Here is a 20,990-nt window from a genome sequence, read left to right as displayed (position 1 = left end):
AAACGAGAAATGAACATGTATGCCATTGTAAAATACATTTTCTATCTACATATTTAGAAGTCATAAAGCCAGCTGCTTCGGTTATGACGGGGAGGACGGCAGGAGCAAGTCTGAGAGACCGGGTCACTCGCTCAGACATGGAGCTGCCCGTGACACTTGTCTGGATTTAGGCCCAAACCACCTCTGCTTCATTCCTGTGTCAAACTGTGTGACGTCAAGAGAGCACATCTGATAGGGACTCAAAGATTCCACAGAGAGCTCTGATTCCTCACCGGAGCCGTCTGTGCCTCCAGGGCCCAGTTAGGGGACAGAAACCTCGCCAGATATATGGAACAGAGAGAACTTTTTTTTTTTTTTTTTTTTTTTTTTTTTTTTTAAGATTTTATTGGCGAAGGAGAACAGGACTTTAGTGGGGAACAGTGTGTACTTCCAGGACTTTTTATTCCCCAAGTCAAGTCGTTGTCCTTTCAATCTTAGTTCAGCTTCAAGTTGTTGTCCTTTCAGTCTTAGTTGTGGAGGGCGCAGCTCAGCTCCAGGTTCAGTTGCCGTTGCTAGTTGCAGGGGGCACAGCCCACCATCCCTTGCGGGTCTCAAGGAGTTGAACTGGCAACCTTGTGGTTGAGAGCCCACTGGCCCATGTGGGAATCGAACCGGCAGCCTTCAGAGTTAGGAGCACGGAGTTCTAACCGTCTGAGCCACCAGGCCGGCCCCCAGAGAGAACTTTTAAAAACACTTTTATCGATATGCAACAAACTGCACGTTTCAAATGTACAGTTTGATAAGTTTTGACAAATGTGAAACCATCACCACTGCTCCGGTCTGAATGTTTGTGTCCCCAGGTTCATATGCTGAAATCCTAACCCCCCAAAGTCATGATATTAGAGGTGGGGCTTTGGAGGGCGATTAAATCATGAAAATGGAGCCCTCGTGAATGGGATTAGTACCCCAATAAAAGCCATCCCAGAAAGCCACCGTGTGAGGACACAAGAAGGTGGCCATCTGCAAGTGAGACCTCACCTGAACCAACCCCACTGGCGCCCTAATCTCGGACTGCCAGCCCCCAGAACTGTGAGAGATACACTTCTGGGGTTTACAAGCCACCCAAGCTGTGGCACTTTGGAACCGCAGCCTGAATCCAGCAGGAAACCAGCAATCCGGGGAAGGTAGAGGCAGGAGGATCCGAGCTGGCCTGTACCACGCCAGAAGTGGGACATGTTCCCCCTACAGTACGTATCTTTCAAAGAGCAGACATGTATAGATTGGGTTTTTCATGTCATCGCTGAGACATCCTTGCCTAAATGAAGATTCACAAAGATTTTCCTCTTCCGTTTTCTTCCGTAAGTTTTATACTTTGAGGTTCTGTATGTAGTTCTGTGATCTATTTTGAGTTAATTTCGGTAGGAGATTTGGACCAATGTGGATTTTTTTCCCATACGGACATCAAATTTTCCCAGCACCGTTTATTGAGAAGGACCATCCATTCTCCACTGAATTGCATTTACATTCTCAAAATCAGTTTTCCGTATGTGTTTGGGTCTATTTCTAGATTCTCTATTCTGTTCCATTGATCTGTTTATAATCCATCTTGATGCCAATACCATCCTTTCTTGGTTATTGTAGCTTTATAATAGGTCTTGAAATCAGGTAATGTTATACCTCCAACTTAGTTCTTTTTAAAAGTTGTTTTGGCGCTTCTACTTTGTATTTCCATATAAATTTTATTTTCTTTTTACTTCTACCATTGGTGTATTAGTTTATTTTGAAACTAAAAAAAATGTTTTCAATTGCAGTTGACATACAACATTATGTTAGTTTCAGGTGTACCGCATAGTGGTTAGATATTTATATGATTTAAGAAGTGATCCCCCCATAAGTCTAGTACCCATCTGACATCACACATAGTTATTACAATATTATTGACTATATTACCTATGCTGTACTTTACATCCCTGTCCTATATGAATTTTAGAATCACCTTGTCAGTTTCTAAGGAAAGAATACCTGCTGGAATTTTGGTTAGTATCTTTAGACTAACTTAGGGAGAAATGTCATCTTAACAATATTAAATCTTCTGACCTGATGAACACAATATATCTCTCTATTTAAGTCTTCTTTAATTTCCCTCAGCAATGTTTTATAGTTTTCAGCAGACGGATTTTTAAATCTATTTCATCAGATTTAAGTATTTCTTCTTTTTGATAATGAGACTACCATTATTAACTTTCAGTTTCCTGTTGATAGATCGTATGTAGAAATACAATTGACTTCTGCATACACACCTCGTATCCTGCAACCATGCTAAATTCACTTAGTTGTTCTAATAATTTTTTATGGATTCCATTAGCTTTTCTACATAGATAATCAGGTTGTCTGCTGCATAAAGACAGTTTTACTTCTACATTTCCAATCTGGATGCCATCGATTTTTCTATACTTGTCTTATTGCATTGGCTAGCCCTTCTGGTACAGTGTTTAGCAGGAGTGTCTGATGGTGGGGGAAAGCGTTCAGTCTGTCACCATTAAGTATGTTGTTAGTCGTGGGCTTTTGGGGGATGCCCTTTATCAAGGTGAGAAAGTTCCTTTCTCTTTCTAGTGAGTTGATTTTTATTGGGAATTGAGAAGTTTTGTCAGGGCCTTTTTCTGCATCTCTTGAGATGATCATACGTTTTGTTTTCAGTTTTTTAATGTGGTGAATGACCTTGATTTTCAAATGATAAACCAACTCCATTTGGTCATGACATCATGAACTTTCTATTCTTTTTCTACATTGTAGGATTTTATAAAACCCAAGTTCTCCTCTTCTACTGTGACTACAATTACAAATACATTAGATCTTCTCTCTGTATCTACTATGTATCTACTACTGTCTTTACTGTGTCTTCTGTATTTTTCAGCATTTTATTTCCCTTTGCTTCATCTTCACTGCAGATTATTTATTTTGATCCGTCTTCTAATTTACTAACTCTTTCTTAAGTTCTGTCAGATCTGCTGTGAAACTTGTCTGTGAGCTATTATTTCAGTTACCACATTGTTCTCAACTCTAAATGGTTTTTTTGTTATTGTTGTTGTCCTTTTTAAATTATCCTGTCATTGTTGAATGGTTTTCACTCAAAAATTTCCAATTTGTTTTTTTATTTCCTTGTGCAAGGTTAACATAGATGTTTCCACCTTGTTTTATGGTTGTTACGCTGGAATATATACTTACTAGAATATATTATATTTAATTATTTATATATCAATATAGTTATTATATTTATATATTATATAAATATTTTATACAATACTTATATAATATATAAATACTGGAATGTATTATATAACATATAATCTAGAGTCCCCGAGAGTCTGTTGTATGTTATTATTACCTAATTACTTTTGCGGCTGGAAAGTAGTATTTTAAAAGTTACATGTAGAGGCAATTGAAGTCTCAGACAATCATACTTCCTTCGGAGAAGATTGTGACTGTTTCTCTCAGTCACGTGGGAAGAGTTACAATCAATGACCACTTTAGATCAAACGCCACTGAGATTTCTCTGAGCCACCAAATATGACAGGAAGCCAGGCTGCAAATTATACAAAGGTCTTTAGGATTTCCTTCTAGCATCAGGGTGGGGGATTTACAAAGGTTTCTACCTGTGGCAGGCCCCAGATACAGACCGTAGTCCTGAGAGGCCAGAAAAATGCAGCTCGGCCCCTCAGACAACTCTTCTAGACTGACACATTCCCCAGAACAAGCATGGCCACTAGGGCCTTGTACACCTTTCTGTGTTGTCACACCTTCTTCTCAGATCTTGGCCTCATAATTGAATGGTGAAAAAGAATTTCTTTTAATATCTCAAATAGCTTCTTAAAGTTAGTTTTAGAAGAATGGCTGGCCTGAATTACCCTGTCCACCATTACAGGGACGCAGTTAAAAAAAAAGGGAGACCACAAGAAGGGCCATTGCAGGACTCTAGTCTAAGGTCCCTATTTTCCAACTGAATGTCACAGTGGTGAATGTCAGTTGTGAGGCACATGCGATGTAATTTTGTGTTTGAGCCAAGCAAGCTCGAGAAGATTGTAAGTGGTTGAAATTGTATTTTTCAAAGAAATAATGGTTACTCATAAAGAGTCAAGCTCTTGAAGTTTGTGAATCAGTTAAGTCCATTTTAAAAATATTGTTTGGGGTTCTTGGTTACTAGGATGGGAGCAGCCTGGGAAGATTCACTGAGCCATATTGTTGTAACACGTGCACTTTTCTGTAGATGTTTTCATACGTCACTAAAATGTTTACAAACCCCAAATTTCTACGTTTATTGGAATGAGTCATGTATGCACACAGGATAAAACTCAAAAGGTAGAAGAGGGTGGAAATGTAGTCTTTCTTCCTTTCAGTCTCCTTCCCCAGCAGCAACCATCACAGTGGGTTCCTTTGTGTTGCTCCAGAGATTATTCTATGCATAGCCAAGCACCTGTGTGTATGTGGGTGTGTGTATATACATCACCCCCCCTTTGAAACTCAATATCAGTACCCCACTTTTGCACACAGTAGAAATAAATCACTTCTGTGGCAATACTCAGAGTTCATTCACGGTTACAGGCACAGTTAGTATTCTGTTGTGGGAATATTCTGTAATTGGTATAAGAATATTAAATATGGCAGTCTTTTGTAAGATGTACCCACAGATATTCTTTTACACAGCGTTTGTGTGAGTGTAGTTTAGGATAAATCTCTAGGAAGGGAAATGCAGAGTTAAAGAGTGCGTGCGTACATTTAAGACTGACAGACATATCCAAATTGCTTTCTTTTTTGTTTTTTCAAATTGCATTCTTTGGAGGTTGTATTTACACCACCATCAACAATGTGTGAAATGTCAGGGTGTCTGGTTCCCCACATCCTTGCCAACATATGTCATTTAGCTTTTTCTTTTCTTTTCTTTTTTTTTGGTGTGTGTGTTTGCCAGCTCTACGGGCCAAAAAAAGGGGAAAAAGATATCTCGTTGTATTCCTTTTATGTAGGCGAGGTTGATCATCTTTTCGTTTAGAAACCATTTGAATTTTCTTTTCTATGAAACTTACTATTTGTGTTCTTAGTGCATTTTTCTATCCACTCGTTCGCTGTCTTTTTATTGATTTGTGGTTTGCAAACATTCTTTGCCAAGTTGTTTAACTCGTTAGATGGTTGTTTTGACGAGGCAGAAACGTTTTATTCTTATGTGGCCATATGGTCATTTTTATCATTTTGTCCTTAGATATAAAGATTCCCTAGTATAAAGACGCTGATTCTTAACAAAATTACTTTTAAAAAATGAATATAAGCCCAGTAAAAATGCCAATGGTATTGTTTCTTGTTTTTAAAGAAGAAACTACACATATTGTTAATTCTAATTCGGGAGTCTTGACTGGGCAGTCTTGGAAGCGAAGCCTAAAGGAATTCCAAGTTGGCAGGGTCTGATTGGGTGAAGTCTAGGTGCCCAGCCAAGCGCAAATCACTAGGCACCCCTTGCTTCTGAATACTGTCCGCGAGGACCGGGTCTGTGCACAAAGGTTCCGGCCAGGGGCGAATTTGGTTCCGACCACCTGTCCGGGTTAGATGTTCACCTGTGGGCTTTCTGTGCCGCGTGAGTCCCCGGGACCAGTCTGATCCTGCTCGGTCTATGGTGGTCTCCGGGCGCGGTGAGAAGGTCCGTATCTCCTGACAGGCAAAAACAAAAAAAAAAAAAAAAAAACTAGAAAAAAACGATTTAGCGTCTGCTTTTCTGTTAGGGCCCGGTCTCCATTGTAGAATAAAACGATTCCTCCGCTGCTGTCCACTGAGGACTTGCATGGTTTCGGTGTTAAGGTCCCCGCCCGGCTGCGGAGAAGCCCCCCGGGAGTCCGGGAACTGCTCGTGCGGCTCCGGGAAGCCCGGGCCGCATCCCGGGGAGTTTTCCACGTCCGCTCGGCCTCCGGGTAGTCGCGTGGGGTGTCTGTCTCCTTCCCGGCAGCCGCCCGAAAGTCCCAAGTCCCCTTCTGCTACCAGGGTCGCGCCGTACGGGCCGGGAGCTCCGAGGTGGACGCCCCGGGCTGTGCCGGACGCCCTCCGCCCGCTGCGAGGTGGACCCGGGCGAGGTTGGGCACCCGGGTGGCCCGCGGGGCGCCCTGGCAGGCCCTGGATCCGGTCCGTCCCGCTGACGTTGGCGCTGGTTGTCGGGCGCCATCTGGTGGCCGCCTGTATGTCGTTTCCTCCCTCCCGAGCTCCGGGGCGATGGGGAAGGGATGGGATGCGGCTGCGGTGCCAGCGGGAGAGTTCCAGGAGGCCTGCGGCACTGTCAGGCTCATCCCGGTCGCGCCCGGGCCTCGGCGCCTCGTCCGTCCTCCGGAGATTGTACCCGCACAGTCATGGGGGGTGACCGTTGGTGCAACTCCCGGTCGGGGTGTGGGACCGCCCGGAGGGGGCCGGTGCCTCTCCGCCCGCGGGAGCCGACTGGGGCCGCCGCGAGGGAAAGAGTGTCCCTTGTCCTGGGACTGGCCCTGCAGTGCGGGCAGCTCTGAGGCGGCGGCCGCAGTGTTCCGCCGTCGGGGGCGCCTCTGCGGAAGTTTTGCTAAGTCTCCACCCGGAGACTTGGACGCACCGGCCTGGGCCCGCCCAACTCCCACCCGCTCAGCCACCACGCCCGGAGGGTCGTACAGAAGGCTCCCGGAGCTGGTGACCATGGGGTGGTGCTGGGGCACCAGGACGCCTCCGTAACCGATGGCTCGGCCCCATCAATAGGCGCGCTAATTTTTTTCGTCCAAAATTGGTATTTTCCGCCTCCGCCACCGGATAAGCGGCCACTCTCCGGCGATCGTGGCCGAAGAGGGTGACTGTCTGGACGCGCAGGCCTCTGGGCTTGACCACGACCCACCGCCCCGCTCTGCCCGTTGCTGGAGCAGCCTGCCTGGGTCTGCGCGCCGGGCCGTGACCCTGGAGCGTGCTTCAGGCTCCAGCGCCCGAGCGCGGCAGGATCCCCACCCGTGTGCTGCACGCCCCAGGCCCCGGGAGTGGTCGTGGTGACCGCACCCTGCAGGCTCCTCCCGGGGCTGTCGGCCGCCCTCGCCCGACGCCGCCCCTCGGGTTACTGCCTCCCCATGTCCCCCTCGGGGCTTCTCATACCGATGCCAGTGGCGCTCGCCCTCCCCCGGGCCTGCCCTACCACGGCAGACGTTCCCGGAGCGCCGGGCGCTCTACCCGTGGCCAGTCGGCGGTGAGCGGAAGCGGGGGGGGGGGGGGGGGGGGGGGGGGGCGGGTATAGACCCCGCCGACCTCGCTGTCCCGCACTCGGCCTCCCAGGGCCGGTAGCAGGAGCCCCGTAATCCTTGCTCGCCCAGCGGCCGCGTCTCCCCACGGCCACTGCGCCCCGCCGGTGCCTCTGCGACGCCATGGAGGCTCCGGTGGTCCCTGGGGTACCTGAGGCTGAGCGCAGGGGCGTCGTTCCCGTTCCGCCAACCCCCTCTGGCCGCCGCTGCAATGTCTGGGGAGGGGGCCCAGTTGGTGAGGGAGGCGCACCGGCCCCCCACGGGGACTGCACAGAGTGGCTTTTGCAGCGTCTGACAATAAAGCCAGCGAAAGGGCGCCCACGTGTTTGCAAACTGCAGTTTTGCAGGTTTATACGCGTATCTTAATTTCGCTCGTTTTCTTACTGAAAGTGCTAATTACGAGCAACACAAGGACCCTGTGGACACGAGCCCAAGGTGGCAAAGCCACTCGCCCCCCCTCCTTCGCGGATGCACAGGGGGCTCCAGCGCCTGGACAGGCGGGTCTGTGGGGTCACGCTCCAGTGAGAAGGCGTCTAGTGATCCTAGAGGGTGACCTTGGCCTGGGGGCGTCACTCCCAGCCGCCCCTCCTCCACGCGCTAACCACCCGTGTGACACCCCAGTGCGTGTGTGCGGCGCACAGGGAAGTTTAAAAATGAAAAAGGGACTAATAGAATGGGGGGAATGCTGGCGTAGGGAAAGCCTTTCTAAGTGACATGCACCCGGAACTTACTGTACATGTAAATGCAGGTGTGCAGTCAGCTAGGCTATCCTGACTGACAGCGCCCTGCTCACTTGTGCTTTCCTTGGTTTCCCAGTGAGAACAAGCAGGAGTCAGACCACCCTGCTGGGAAATGTGGGCACCCAGGGAACGCAGAGGTGAGGACAGGGGAACTGAGGGTGCCAAGGACTTCTAGAACACTTGCCCAGCTATTGTGCGGGTTAATTTTGTTCCTTCTCATCACTTAGACTGACAGCAGGGGACAGCCACCTACAGCACACAGGCCGAATCCAGCCCATGAGCTAAGAATCTTTTGTTTTTAACAATCCTTAAAAAATGTAAAAACCAAAGACTATGCCACTTGCAATGTCTAAAATATTTCCTATCTGGCCTTTTATAACCGCAGCCCTGACAGAGCCTCCAGATAAGACTGTGCCAAGTGAGTCACAGGGCAGGCGGGTGGGGGTGGGTGTGGGTAGGGGTGCTGGTGACCAATAGGCCTCTTAGAAACCTGGTTGGTCGCCGAGGCACCTCTAGACAAGATGTTTCATGATCCTATTAGTTTAGCTACTCAACTCCAAACGCCCGAGATCTTGTGAATAAACCCCAAGGAATGTGCCCACTCTAGAAGTTACAACTGGTGCCATGTGCCATGCTCGCCACAGGAGACGTACGATGTGCCAGGAAATAAGTAATAATAGTAGGAGGTTGTGAATGATAAATAGTCATTTAATGTTTGAGAGATTCAAGTTCATAAAGACATTTCCTTGAATGTTCTTAATAAAGATGCTAAAAATGGTCGTTGCGATTTTTTTTTAATATTTACAGTTTCTTTTTTCTTTTTACAAAGTTCTGTACATGAAAGTAAATATCCAGAAACAACCCCATCAACTGTCTGCTTCAGTAATCCTTGCTGGTGGGCTCACCATTTACAAGGAACACATCATTCAACGCAACCTGTCACAGAGACTGCCCTACCAGCAAGGACTTCTAACGGGAAGGATCATTTTGAGGTCTCTTTGATTAAGATCGCCAATCACCCCGAGGCCTTTGACTACCACTAGCAATCAATCAATCACCCACAAAATCAACGGTCACTGGCTTTCGTGAAGTGTGACCAACTGCCACTGCTGGCTAGTGGCAATGTCTACTCCCTATGCTGACTTCAACCCTTAAAGATGCAGGTGTAGTAAGAACAGAAATAAACCCCATGTCCCCTTGGCTAGTCACTGTGAAAAGCGTGCGTAAGGCAATTGAATCGAGGGTTCAGGATTCCTCTTGCTATGTCAGAAGCGACACTAGCAAGACTCTTAGCCTCATCCGCCCGCTGACGGGCCTCTGCGTCCAGGCCTCCAGGAGCAGGCGCCGCCTCCTTCACCAGACAAAGGGTTGTAACCTGGCAGGAGAGAGGAAGCAGACCAGTACTGGGAAGTTGGTATCAAACATGAGCTTGGCAGCCTGACACACAGGGGGGGCACTGCAAAGATACGGACTCTATTCTCACGGACAGTTTCATGAACGCTTAGCCGCCATATGAAAAAATACTCCACACTGTGACTGCACTTTGGCTTGACTTTCTGGTAGGAATGAAAGAAGCCATTCAGCTTCTTGGTCTTAACTCCCCAAAACACAGAAAACATTTGCCCCCCAAAACGCTCTCAAGATGGCTGGATATAAGTCTATGAAGGTTTCTACTACTTCTACGTATTAATAACGTGTATACATTCACATAGGACTGTTCAAGCTACAGAAATACATTTAACAAAATGAAAACAGCATGGCCCTGGTGGTTCCTACAGGTCACAAAGGTCATCCACGGGCACAGACATTTGGCGACCAGGTGAGTGCTCAGGCTCCAGGGCCAGTGACAGCTTCAATGAGGTGGCTTTGCCCTTTCCTGGCCTGGGATCGCTGGGCCATAACTCCCTGTGCCTCAGTTTCCCTATTTGTAAGCCCAGGCTAGCTCAAAGCACCTAGCTCCAGACTGCTGAGAGGCCATGCATAAAGCATGTCACGCATTACACTTTTTACAATTTACAGTCTCCGAAGTGTCACCCGTTCATTCTGAAGAAGGCTTCCAGCACGAGAAAGTGTGAAAATAGCCTTTTCAGACACGCCACTCCCCTGTGACAAGCCAGCTCTGGGTTCCTGCTACAAAGGGGGTCGGAGCTCAGCCTTTCAGGGCGACCCAGCTTGTACCCGTGCCGCCTTAGGAACTGTGTTCATCTCCCACGGTCCCCCAAGATGCAACCCAGGCCCCCAGACCCGTGCCGCTGCAGAAGGCCCTCTCCTCCGTGAGGACACAAAGCCTTCGGCCCAGAACTGGTTTCCACACAGCCTCTCGTCCCCCGCCCGCCCTCCCTCAGACAACTGCGGAGCTCCTAGCACAGCACACAGCTCCGCTGCTTGTCACGGTGTGAGAGGCCCATCCCCAAAGGATGTGAAAGTCCTCAAGGATGGGATGGAGACAGGCGGCTATGGTATCACTGGGGGCGAGGTGGGGCAGGGGTGTACGAGGGAGGTTTGAAGTAAAAAGCCCTGGAAGACCCTCATCCGTTATCTGCCACAAACACGGCGGCCCTCACAGGGCTGTCACAGCACCACAGTACAAGTGCGGTCATGCCAGTGACTTAATGGCGGCCTTCACTGACTTCCTTTGGCAGTTTCTTACTGAACATTTCCTTTTGCACAGACTGGTCACTGAGGGGAAGGTTACAGGCTCCCTGGAGCAGGCACTATGCCCACATCCTTGCCCCTGACCCACGGGCAACAGGGCTCAGCAGGTTGAACTCCCAGCCACTGAAGGTTGCTTTGCTTCTGCTTCTTTTGTTTAATCATTATAACCCTAAACTTGGGAATCTTGTTTTTAAAAGGCAAGCTTTAAGCATTGTTCAGAAGCTTTAGTATTTGTACTCACCGCCTCCCCGCAAAGGTTTTCTGTCCGATTTTCGCTTCGGGGTGACTGACGAAGCAGAAGGACCCGGACTATCTCCTTCCTGTTGGAACACACACAGGCTTAGAACCATCTGACTAGTTTCCATGTGCCTCAAAAACGTCAGCGAGGCCAGTCTGGACTCACCTGAGGCTTTCTTGCATTTCCTTTGTAACTTTTTCCTTCTTGCATGCTGTCCCACATTTCAATCTTCTGTCTCCTTTTTTCTTCTTCAAGCTGAGAAAGAATCATACAGAGTGAATGCAGAAACAGCCATCTATCTCAGAGAAAATAGGAACTTTGGCAATTTTTAATTGAAATGTCCTTGCAAACCACCTTTCCCCTGCATTTTCTTCAGTTAATAAAACTTGTATTTAGTGGTATGAGTTTAATTCACAAACAGAAGCTTTTGTTTTGTACCCTAGTAAAGAAAGCCCAAAGTGTCACGGAGAAAAGAATACGGATTCAGTCAGAAGCTCGCCTGTGGCAGGACGCTCTGGACAACGTGGGAGAACGCCCACTTGGAGTGATGTGGGTGGCAGGCCTGCTTTGCTGCTACCTGGCTGTGTCCCTGAGGGAAGCCACTCAACCCCTCTGCTTCTCAGAGCAGATGTGAACGTGGTTTGGAAGTCAAGCACGATGGAAAACATAAGGGAAAAGGAATCTCAGCAGAACACTAGGCCCAATAACAAGCCCTGGAGAAAGCCCATAATCACACTGAGCAGGTTCCCGAGGCGGCAGGGAAACTGCACTGGCTGGATCTGTGCCTCTGCTTCCTGCTGCTGGAAGAGCAGCGTGCCTGGCAGCCCCTGAGTCCTGCAATTTCCATGCACACAAAGGTCACAAAATCTCTCAGTTTTAGTGGAAGCCAGACCTAAACTGCAGCTCATGCTAGTTGCAATTAACCTGAGAAGTCACAAGGACATGCCAGAAGACGCCTTAGAAAGCACAGATCCAGAACATTTCTCCATGGCTTTCAGGATCCATCACTGCTCAACCCAAATACCTGTCGCATGGAGCTTCCACTGCTCGACAGGCGGTCGAGAAGAAGCCATCTCTGGACCTGAAGGCTGCATCGTCCTCCTAGCTAACATGGAGAACACCACAAATGAGAGCTGAGCTCACTGCGAGGCGCCGATCTCAGGTGATTATTAGTGTTTTGTAAGCTTCTGTAAGACTACCAGCTGATTTCTCAACAGAAACTTTGCAGGGATTGATATGCAATATTCAAAGTGATGAAAAGCAAGGACCTACAGCCAAGATTGCTCTATCCAGCAAAGCTATCATTTAGGATCAAAAGACAGATCAAGAGCTTCCCAGACAAGAAAAACCTAACGGTGTTCATCACCACCAAACCAATATTACAAGAAATGTTATAACTACGTACCTACCAATAATCACTTCAAATGTAAATGGGTTAAATGCTCCAATCAAAAGACTTATGGTGACTGAATGTATAAGAAAACAAGACCCTTACATATGCTGCCACAAGAGACCCACTTCAGGTTGAAAAGCACACAGACTGAAAGTAAAGGGATAGAAAAAGATACTTCATGCAAATGGAAATGAGAAAGACTCTGGGATAACAATACTTATATTGGACAAAACAGACTTTAAAACGAAGACTATAATTAGAGACAAAGAAGGACATTTCATAATGATAAAGAAATCAATCCAACAAGAGATTATAACCCTTGTAAACATTTACACACCTAAAGTAGGAGTACTTAAATATCTAAAACAAATATTGAACGACATAAACAGAGAGACTGACAGTAACAGTCATAGGATGGGATGTTAACACCCCACTGACATCAATGACTAGATCTTCCTGACAGAAAATCAGTAAGCAAACAGCAGCCTTAAATGACACACCAGACCACATGGATTTAATTGATATTTTTTACAGCATTTCACCCCAAAGCAGCAGAATACATTCTTTTCAAGCGCACATGGAACATTTTTCAAGATAGACTACACAAGTCTCAATAAATTTAAGACTGAAATCATGTCAAGCATCTTCTCTGACCACAGTGCTATGAAACTAGAAGTCAATTACAAGAAAAAAAACCCACGAAAAACACACAAACACATGGAGGCTGAATAACATGCTACTAAATAATGAATGGGTCAAGAATGAGATCAAGGAAGAAATCAAAAGACACCTTGAGACAAATGAAAATGAAAACACAACGACCCCAAATCTATGGGACACAGCAAAAGCAGTCCTAAGAGGGAAATTCATAGAGATGCAGGCCTGACCTCAAGAAACAAGGAAAATCTCAAATAAACAATCTAATCTTACACGTAAAGGAACCAGAAAAAGAACAGTAAACAAAGCCCCAAATGAACAGAAGGAAGGAAATAATAATAAAGATCAGAGTGGGAAAAAACAAAATAGAACCTAAAAAAATTACAAAGGATCAATGAAACAGAGAGCTGGTTCTTTGAAATGATAAACAAAAGTGATACACCTTTAAGACAGACTCCTCAAGAAAAAAGAGAGAACTCAAATAAATAAAATCAGAAACGAAAGAGAAGTGACAACTGACACCACAGAAATACAAATGATTTTAAGAAAATACTACAAGCAACCATATGCCAACAAATTGGACAATCAGGAAGAAATGGACAAATTGCTAGAAACATACTATCTTCCAAGACCGAATCAAGAAGAAACAGAAAATCTGAACAGATCGATTACTACTAACGACATTGAATCAATAATAAAAAAACTCCCAACAAACAAAAGTCCTGGACCAGATAGCTTCACAGGTAAACATTAACAAACATTCAAATATAAATTAACATTTATCCTTCTCAAACTATTCCAAAAAGTTCAAAAAGAAGGGAGGCTCCCAAGCTCATTTTACAGGGCCACCATTACACTGATTCTAAGACCAGACAAAGATAGTATAAAAAAAGAAAATTATAATATGAACATAGATGCAAAAACCCTCAATAAAATATTAGCAACCCGAATTCAGCAATACACTATAAAGATCATACATCATGATCAAGTGGGATTTATTCCTGGGATACAAGGTTGGTTCATCCGCAAATCAATTAACATGAGACACCACATAAACAAAATGAAGGATAAAAATCATATGATCATATCAACAGATGCAGAAAAAGCATTTGACAAAATCCAGCATCTATTTATGATAAAAACTCTCAGCAAATATATAGTCACGGGAAGTAACGTACAACATCAGGAATACAGTTAATGGTATTGTAACGTCACATGGGGAGGAGACTTGCTGGGGTTATCCCTTTGTGAGGTGTGTAAATGTCTGATCACTATGTTGTTTTGCACACCTGAAACTAATAATAATAATATTAGAAAAACAACCTCTGAGCAAAGTGGCAATCTCTGAACATAATAAAGTCCACCTATGACAAACCCATAGCTAACGTCATACTCAACGGTGAAAAGCTAAAAGTGTTCTCCTTAAGATCAGGAACAAAACAAGGTTGCCCACTTTCACCACTTTTATTCAACATAGTATTGGAAGTCCTAGCCACAGCAATCAGACAAGAAATAAAAAGCATCCCAATTAGAAAGAAAGAAGTAAAACTGTTACTTGCAGATGATATGATACTTACTATATAGAGAGAACCTGAAAGATTCTACCAAAATACTACTAGAACAGATAAATTAATTTAGTAAAGTAGCAGAACACAAAATTAATATTCAGAAATGGGTTGTATTCTTATATACCAATAACAAACTATGAGAAAGAAAAATTAAGAAAACAATCCCATTTACAATTGCATAAAAAAAATTACATAAAATACCTAGGAATAAATTTAACCAAGGAGGTAAAAGACCTGTACTCAGAAAATTATAAGACATTGAAGAAATAAATTGAAGAAATTATAAATAAATGGAAGCAGATACTGTACTCATCGATAGGAAAAATTAACATCATTAAAATGTCCACACTACCCAAAGTAATCTACAGATTCAATGCAATCCCTATCAAAATGCTAATGGCCTTTTTCACAGAACTAGAACAAATAATCCTAAAATTTATATGGAACCACAAAAGACCCCGAATAGCCACAGCAATCTTGAGAAAGAAGAACAAAGTTGGAGGCATCACGCTACCTGATATCAAACTATACTACATGGCTATAGTCATCAAAACAGCATGGTACTGGAATAAAAACAGACACATAGATCAAGGGAACAGAATAGAGCCCAGAAATAAACCCACACCTATATGGTCAGTTAATCTATGACAAAGTAGACAAGAATATACAATGGGGTAAAGACAGTCTCTTTAATAAATGGTGCTGGGAAAAATTTGACAGATACATGCAAAAAAAATGAAACTAAACCACTGTCTTTCACTATATACAAAAATAAACTCAAAATGGATTAAAAACTTAAATGTAAGACCTGAAACCATAAAACTCCTAGAAGAAAACACAGGCAGTAAACTCTTGGACATTAATTACCCTTAGTAATATTTTCATTGATGTATCTCCTCAGGCAAGGGAAACAAAAGAAAAAATAAACAAATGGGACTGCATCACACTAAAAAGGTTTTGCACAACAAAGGAAACCAACCAAAAAACGAAGACATCATACTGAATGGGAGAAGATATTTGCCTATGACACATCTGATAAGGGGTTAATATTCAAAACTTATAAAGAACTCATACAACTCAACACCAAAAAAAGCATACAGTCCAATTAAAAAATGGGCAGAGGACCTGAGTAGACATTTCTCCAAAGAGGACATACAAATGGCAAAGAGACATATGAAAAGATGCTCAACGTCACTAATCATCAGGGAAATGCAAATTAAAACCACAATGATACCACCTCACATCTGTCAGAATGGCATCATCAATAAATCAACAAACAAGTGCTGGCGAGGATGTGGAGAAAAGGGAGCCCTCGTGCACTGTTGGTGGGATTGTAAACTGGTGCAGCCACTATGGAAAACAGTATGGAGCGTCCTTAAAAAATTAAAAATAGAACTACCTTATGACCCAGCAATTCCACTTCTGGGTATTTATCTGAAGAAATCCAAAACAGTATTTTGAAAGCTATATGCACCCATATGTTCACTGCAGTGTTATTTACAATGGCCAAGACATGGAGGCAACCTAAGTGCCCCTCAGTAGGCGACTGGATAAAGAAGAAGTGGTACATATATACAATGGAGTACGACTCGGCCATGAAAAAGAATGAATCTTACATTTTGTGACACCATGGATGGACCTAGAGTGTGTTATGCTACGTGAGATAAGTCAGACAGAGAAAGACAAGTAGCATGGCATCTCACTTATATGTGAAACCTAAAACACAAAATAAATGAACAAACCAGAAACAGACTCATAGATAACAGAAAACAAACTGATGGTTGCCAGATGGGAGGAGAGTTGTGGGGACGGGTGAAAAGGGTGAAGGGATTAAGAAGTACAAATCGGCAGTTACAAAACAGTCACGAGATGTGAAGTACAGCAGAGGGAATACAGTCAATAACATTGCAATAACCATGTATGATGCCAGGTGGGGACGAAACTTATCAGATCACTTTGTTAAGTACTATGTGCTGTACACCTGAAACTAATATAAAATAATATCGAGTGTCAACTGTGATCGAAAAGAATTTAAATTTTTAAAAAATGGCATATATGTGTACTATGCTGCCATTTCTATGAAAAAAGAATTATGCATGTGTTTATACATGGATAAAATATTTCTGGAAAAATACCTAAAAAAGCTTGATGGAATACTTGGGCAGCAGCAGGTGGGGGAGCCAGGAGGGCAGAGACTTAGTTTTCATGGTACAGGTTTTTATATCCTGAATTTGTTTAACCTCCTATAATTGGAAAGATTAAACAAGTAATAGGAATGTGCTGGTACATTTTAGGTCAGTGCAAGATGGACAAGCAACTGAACATGCAAAGAGGGTACTGAGACAGGGTGACGAAGGCAAGCGAGTGTGGGTAGCAGGCGTGGCCTTGTTCTGTCCTTTCCTTGTGGGCCTGAGCCACACTGGGGAGACTGACAGAAACAAAACCCACTAGGAAGCGGTAGAAAGCCTGGAAACAGCAGAGCCACATGCGAGAGCCCAAGGAAGACCAACTCCTCTGCTGCCTCAGCGCTGGCACAGGCTGCCTTCTGAGGGCATGAGGAGGGGCCCAGAAACACCTGGACTGGAACTAGAAAGCAGAGACTACACTTGTGTTTCCGCCCCCCAGCCTGGGTCCGCTCTGGATGGGGAGCTTACTGTGGGCAAGAGCAGTACAATCCATCCACCTGGCCGCCCGGGTCACGTCCAATAGCATCCTGGCTCTTCCTTCCCGCACCGCCCCCATTACCCCTACCAATCCATGAGCCTTTAAAACATCTTTCCGACCTCCATCTGGCCCCCGGACCAGGCCCACTGCCACCCTCCCCTGGCTCTCCTTCGGGCCACTGAAGAGTGGCACCGCCAAGCCAGCTTGTGTGAGACACACAGCTCGAAACAGACCAGGGAGTTGACTCTGTGTCTGGTGGCATGGCACCTGGGCACAGTTTCGCTGGGTGAAAAACTGCTGGGAGGGAACCACCAAAAAGCAAAAACATAAATAAAAGATACATTCCTTTACAAGTATTTTCCCCCTAAACACTAAGAAATTGCACAAGGAAAGCACGCTGACCAATACTAAGCTATGTGGCAATGATTCTGCCACACCTGGTTGTTCCCAGGACCTGCCCAAGTGTGTGTGCATGTGTGCACACACACAATTTTCACCCACTAAGCCTCAAACTATCATTTCTTAAAACCACACATTCAAACTCAAACCAGTTCATACCTGTCTCCGTTTTTCCTTATGCTTTTCAACTTGCGCATTTAATTCTTCTTGCATTTTTAAACGGGCAGCTGCCAAAGCCTCCTGTCGTTTTACAACAATGTCAGGTTCTAAAATGACAGAAAAAATGTGAGCTAAAGCACCTTGTATAACGTAAATGAGAACTCTTAAGAGTCCATGTTATTAGAAATATACAAAAGTACAGACATCAGACAATGCAAAAACAGGTTTTTACACAAATAACTCTACCCTTCTGCACATATTTAGCTGTTTACAGGGCAGGGGGCTGTCCCACAGTCAGTTCTTAGACCTGATTAAATACCCACAGCACCAGAAACCTCTGGTTAAAACACATTTCTGGGCTCCCTCAGCAACTCCAATTCAGAAAGTCTGGGGCAGGCCCCGTGACCTGATGGGCACAGAGCGTGCATTGCACTATCGGGACACTCCCAACACCCGGGCTCCAGGCTGACCAGAATTCTACAAAACAACCAAGGAAAGATCAAGTTTTCGGATCATTGGCCAATTATACCCGAAAGAGGTAACGGTCTTCAAGTATTTTATCCTTGTTTCCACAGAAAAGAAAAATCCTTTCAGCTAGCAGTAAGAGAAGTGAGCACCCCAGCTTTAAGTATGTTCTTAGCTGGTTTCTAAAACAAAGCAAAATTATATAAACACACCGGAAAGATCTCCATCTGCTCCTCTATTCAGACCACCGTGCTAAGGACCACTGAGGGGCAACTACACAGTGGTGTGACTGATTTTCTGAAGAAGGAAAAATCAGAACTTATATTTACATCAGTATAGGTGACAGGCGACCAAAAGTATAGGTGATGGTCCAAAGTATAGGTGACCATTACCTAGTTAGTCGTGGAAAAGGCCTCTTAACTGAGTCCACATAAAACGGGCCAAAATGTCGTGATCAAAACAGCACAGGGGTGGTGTATGTGCGCGCATGCGTGTGGTGGGGGAAGGGGAAGTGGCAGAGATGACTGGAACTTTATCTTTAAAAACAAAACAAAACTATAGTTCTACTTTATGGACTTGTGAATTTCAGTAACATTTGTAACTGTTGGATCACCCTTACAATACAATCGGTCACGTGTAGTTTTTCAAGCTAATCTTTCCAACAAAATCGAAAACAGGACAACACAAAACCTTTCACTGCACATTTACTTTCGCAGTGCTTCATAAAAAGTCCTCTTTTGATGTGCCCATCCTATCATCTTCTCAATCTACTCTGCAGTTGTCAGCACTTTGCTTGTGGGCATGGCTGTCGCTGTCACCCAACACCATGGGCATTCGATTCACGAAATCCTGCCTCTTATGCAAGATTTACAGTTGTACTTTGTAGTCCATTGTTTGATGTACCACCAACAATCACAAAGACAGAAAGAATGACAGGACCATGGGGTTTCACGGGAGAGGTATGTCTGAGTGAAGGAATTTTCTAAGTCTTTCCACTAAGACTACTTCTCTGCATGACATTTTCTTTCCTCCCCAACCTCAGTAACCACGGTGACTCAAATGAATGGGGATTTGTATTTGTTTAATTATGCTGCTAGTCTCAAAGCACTTAACATTTCTTTGGGGCATGTTCTCAGAAACCGAAGCTTCTAACTAATGAAAAGGCTACTGTTTCAGAGGAAGTACGTTTTTGAAACAACCAAGTGCAAACTGAAATCAGGTCTGATGAGTCCGTTGTGAAAATCAAAACACAGTGAACACGGAAAACGAAGGCTGAGTTTCTCCTCACTCACAAAACTCCTAGAGGTAACTCAAGAGTTAGTAGACAGACCCACAAATACGGAGAAACTGGGAAGTTTCCACTTGAATCCACCTTATAAATGAAAACTCTCCAACAAGATATGCAACCCACACACCACCAGGCAGGTTTCCCATCTCATTAAAATATCTAGAAGTAAAGACAAGTCTATTGCACATTCACCAAAATCAATTCCATAAGCATGACACGGTTTTCCTCCCATACAGACTAGAATCATGTGCTTCTCAACCTTAACAATAGACTAACTTTTACACACTAAAAGAAGTAGGTGTAAGGCCTTTATCGGGTTTCAGGTACTAACCCACAGTAGCCGCAGCTGGGTCCAGCTGCCTCTGCCTCAGGGCCCTCAGCCGGGTGGAAAGCTTCTGAAAGGCCACGTAGAGAAGGATGCAGCTGAAGACGATGTACCAGCCATACGTGGCCAGCAGGGAGCCCACTGAAAAAAACAAACACGGTTTTCAAGAAACTAACAATGATATTAGTACTGACTTTCCCATAAAACTCAACAAAGACTCCCACCCTCAACACCTTCACGGTCCAGCTGAGGAAACGGCCTAAGTAGGCAAGTAAAGTACGAGCGAGAAGCGCGACAATTCAGGGATCGCCGAGAAGGGACTTCTCAACCATCTGGGGAGTCAGGGGGCAAGTCTGGCGGCTGCAGGGACCGGCAGCTGGGTTCTGAGGGATGGAGAGAAGGTTATCGGACCCTTCAGGAGGGCGAAGGCCTTTCAGACCTAGGGGACATACAGAAAGGGGTGGCCGTGGGGGGCTGACACGGTGTTACCAGTGGGCTACAGTCAGTGTGTGTGCGTGGAGCCGAGGCCTGGAGGCAATGACCCCAGTAACCGCAACCGGAAGGGCTTGCTTGGCACAAAGTAGAAGGGTCGCGCAAAAATGGCCCGACAGCGCCGCCCAGGGAAGCGCGGCTCCGGGAGGGCCTCGGCGGCCGCTCGGCCCGCCGTCAGGCAGGACACGAGTGAGGCGCCCACACCCGGCTCCGGGCAAGGCCTCCCCAGGCCGGGCCGGGCGCGCAGCGGAGGACGACCCACCGAACATGGCCCCGCTGCCGCGCGGCTCGCGGCTACTCACCGGTGACGTGCAGGAAGTGCAGCCCCTCGGCCTCCACGGCCGGCCGCGCGGACAGCGGCTCCCCGTCCCGCTCCATGGCCGCCGGCGCTCCGCCAGAAACAGCAGCGTCAGCCTGCGCCTGCGCCTTCCGGCCCGCCCCTAGGTGTACGTGGCGCGCCGGGGGCGGTGTTTCGGCGGCCCGGCCCCAACGCTCGGCCTATCGCAGCGAGGGCGTGGCCGGCGTGGGCGTGACCGGGCGGGGCTAGCCGGAATGGGCGTGGCCAGAACCCCAGAGCTCGCCAGGCACTGGGGAGCCGGGAGCCCTCCTTGTTGGCCTGAGTGAGGCCTTGTGACTGACCTCCTTGTCGACTTACTTGAGTGTTTACATTTATACTGAAGCAGGGCAGCCT

General features: G+C 45.8%; 1 protein-coding gene across 1 annotated transcript; it reads right to left on the bottom strand.

Moving 5' to 3' along the window:
- Positions 1 to 8,683: 8,683 nt before the first annotated feature.
- On the bottom strand, positions 8,684 to 20,757 carry SELENOS (selenoprotein S). Its single transcript, XM_019726625.3, has 6 exons — positions 20,602 to 20,757; positions 19,814 to 19,948; positions 17,730 to 17,836; positions 11,055 to 11,144; positions 10,893 to 10,971; positions 8,684 to 9,371 (listed from the first exon to the last, which is right to left on the bottom strand). Exons 1-6 carry the CDS (start codon positions 20,675 to 20,677, stop codon positions 9,286 to 9,288), a joined length of 573 nt encoding a protein of 190 aa, XP_019582184.2. The 5' UTR covers positions 20,678 to 20,757; the 3' UTR covers positions 8,684 to 9,285.
- Between the last annotated feature and the right edge of the window lie 233 nt (positions 20,758 to 20,990).

This window comes from Rhinolophus sinicus, chromosome 13 (assembly GCF_057876585.1).
Source record: "Rhinolophus sinicus isolate RSI-liver-muscle chromosome 13, RSI-T2T, whole genome shotgun sequence".
NCBI classification, from domain to species: Eukaryota; Metazoa; Chordata; class Mammalia; order Chiroptera; family Rhinolophidae; genus Rhinolophus; species Rhinolophus sinicus.
This window is presented reverse-complemented; position numbering and strand designations above follow the sequence as displayed.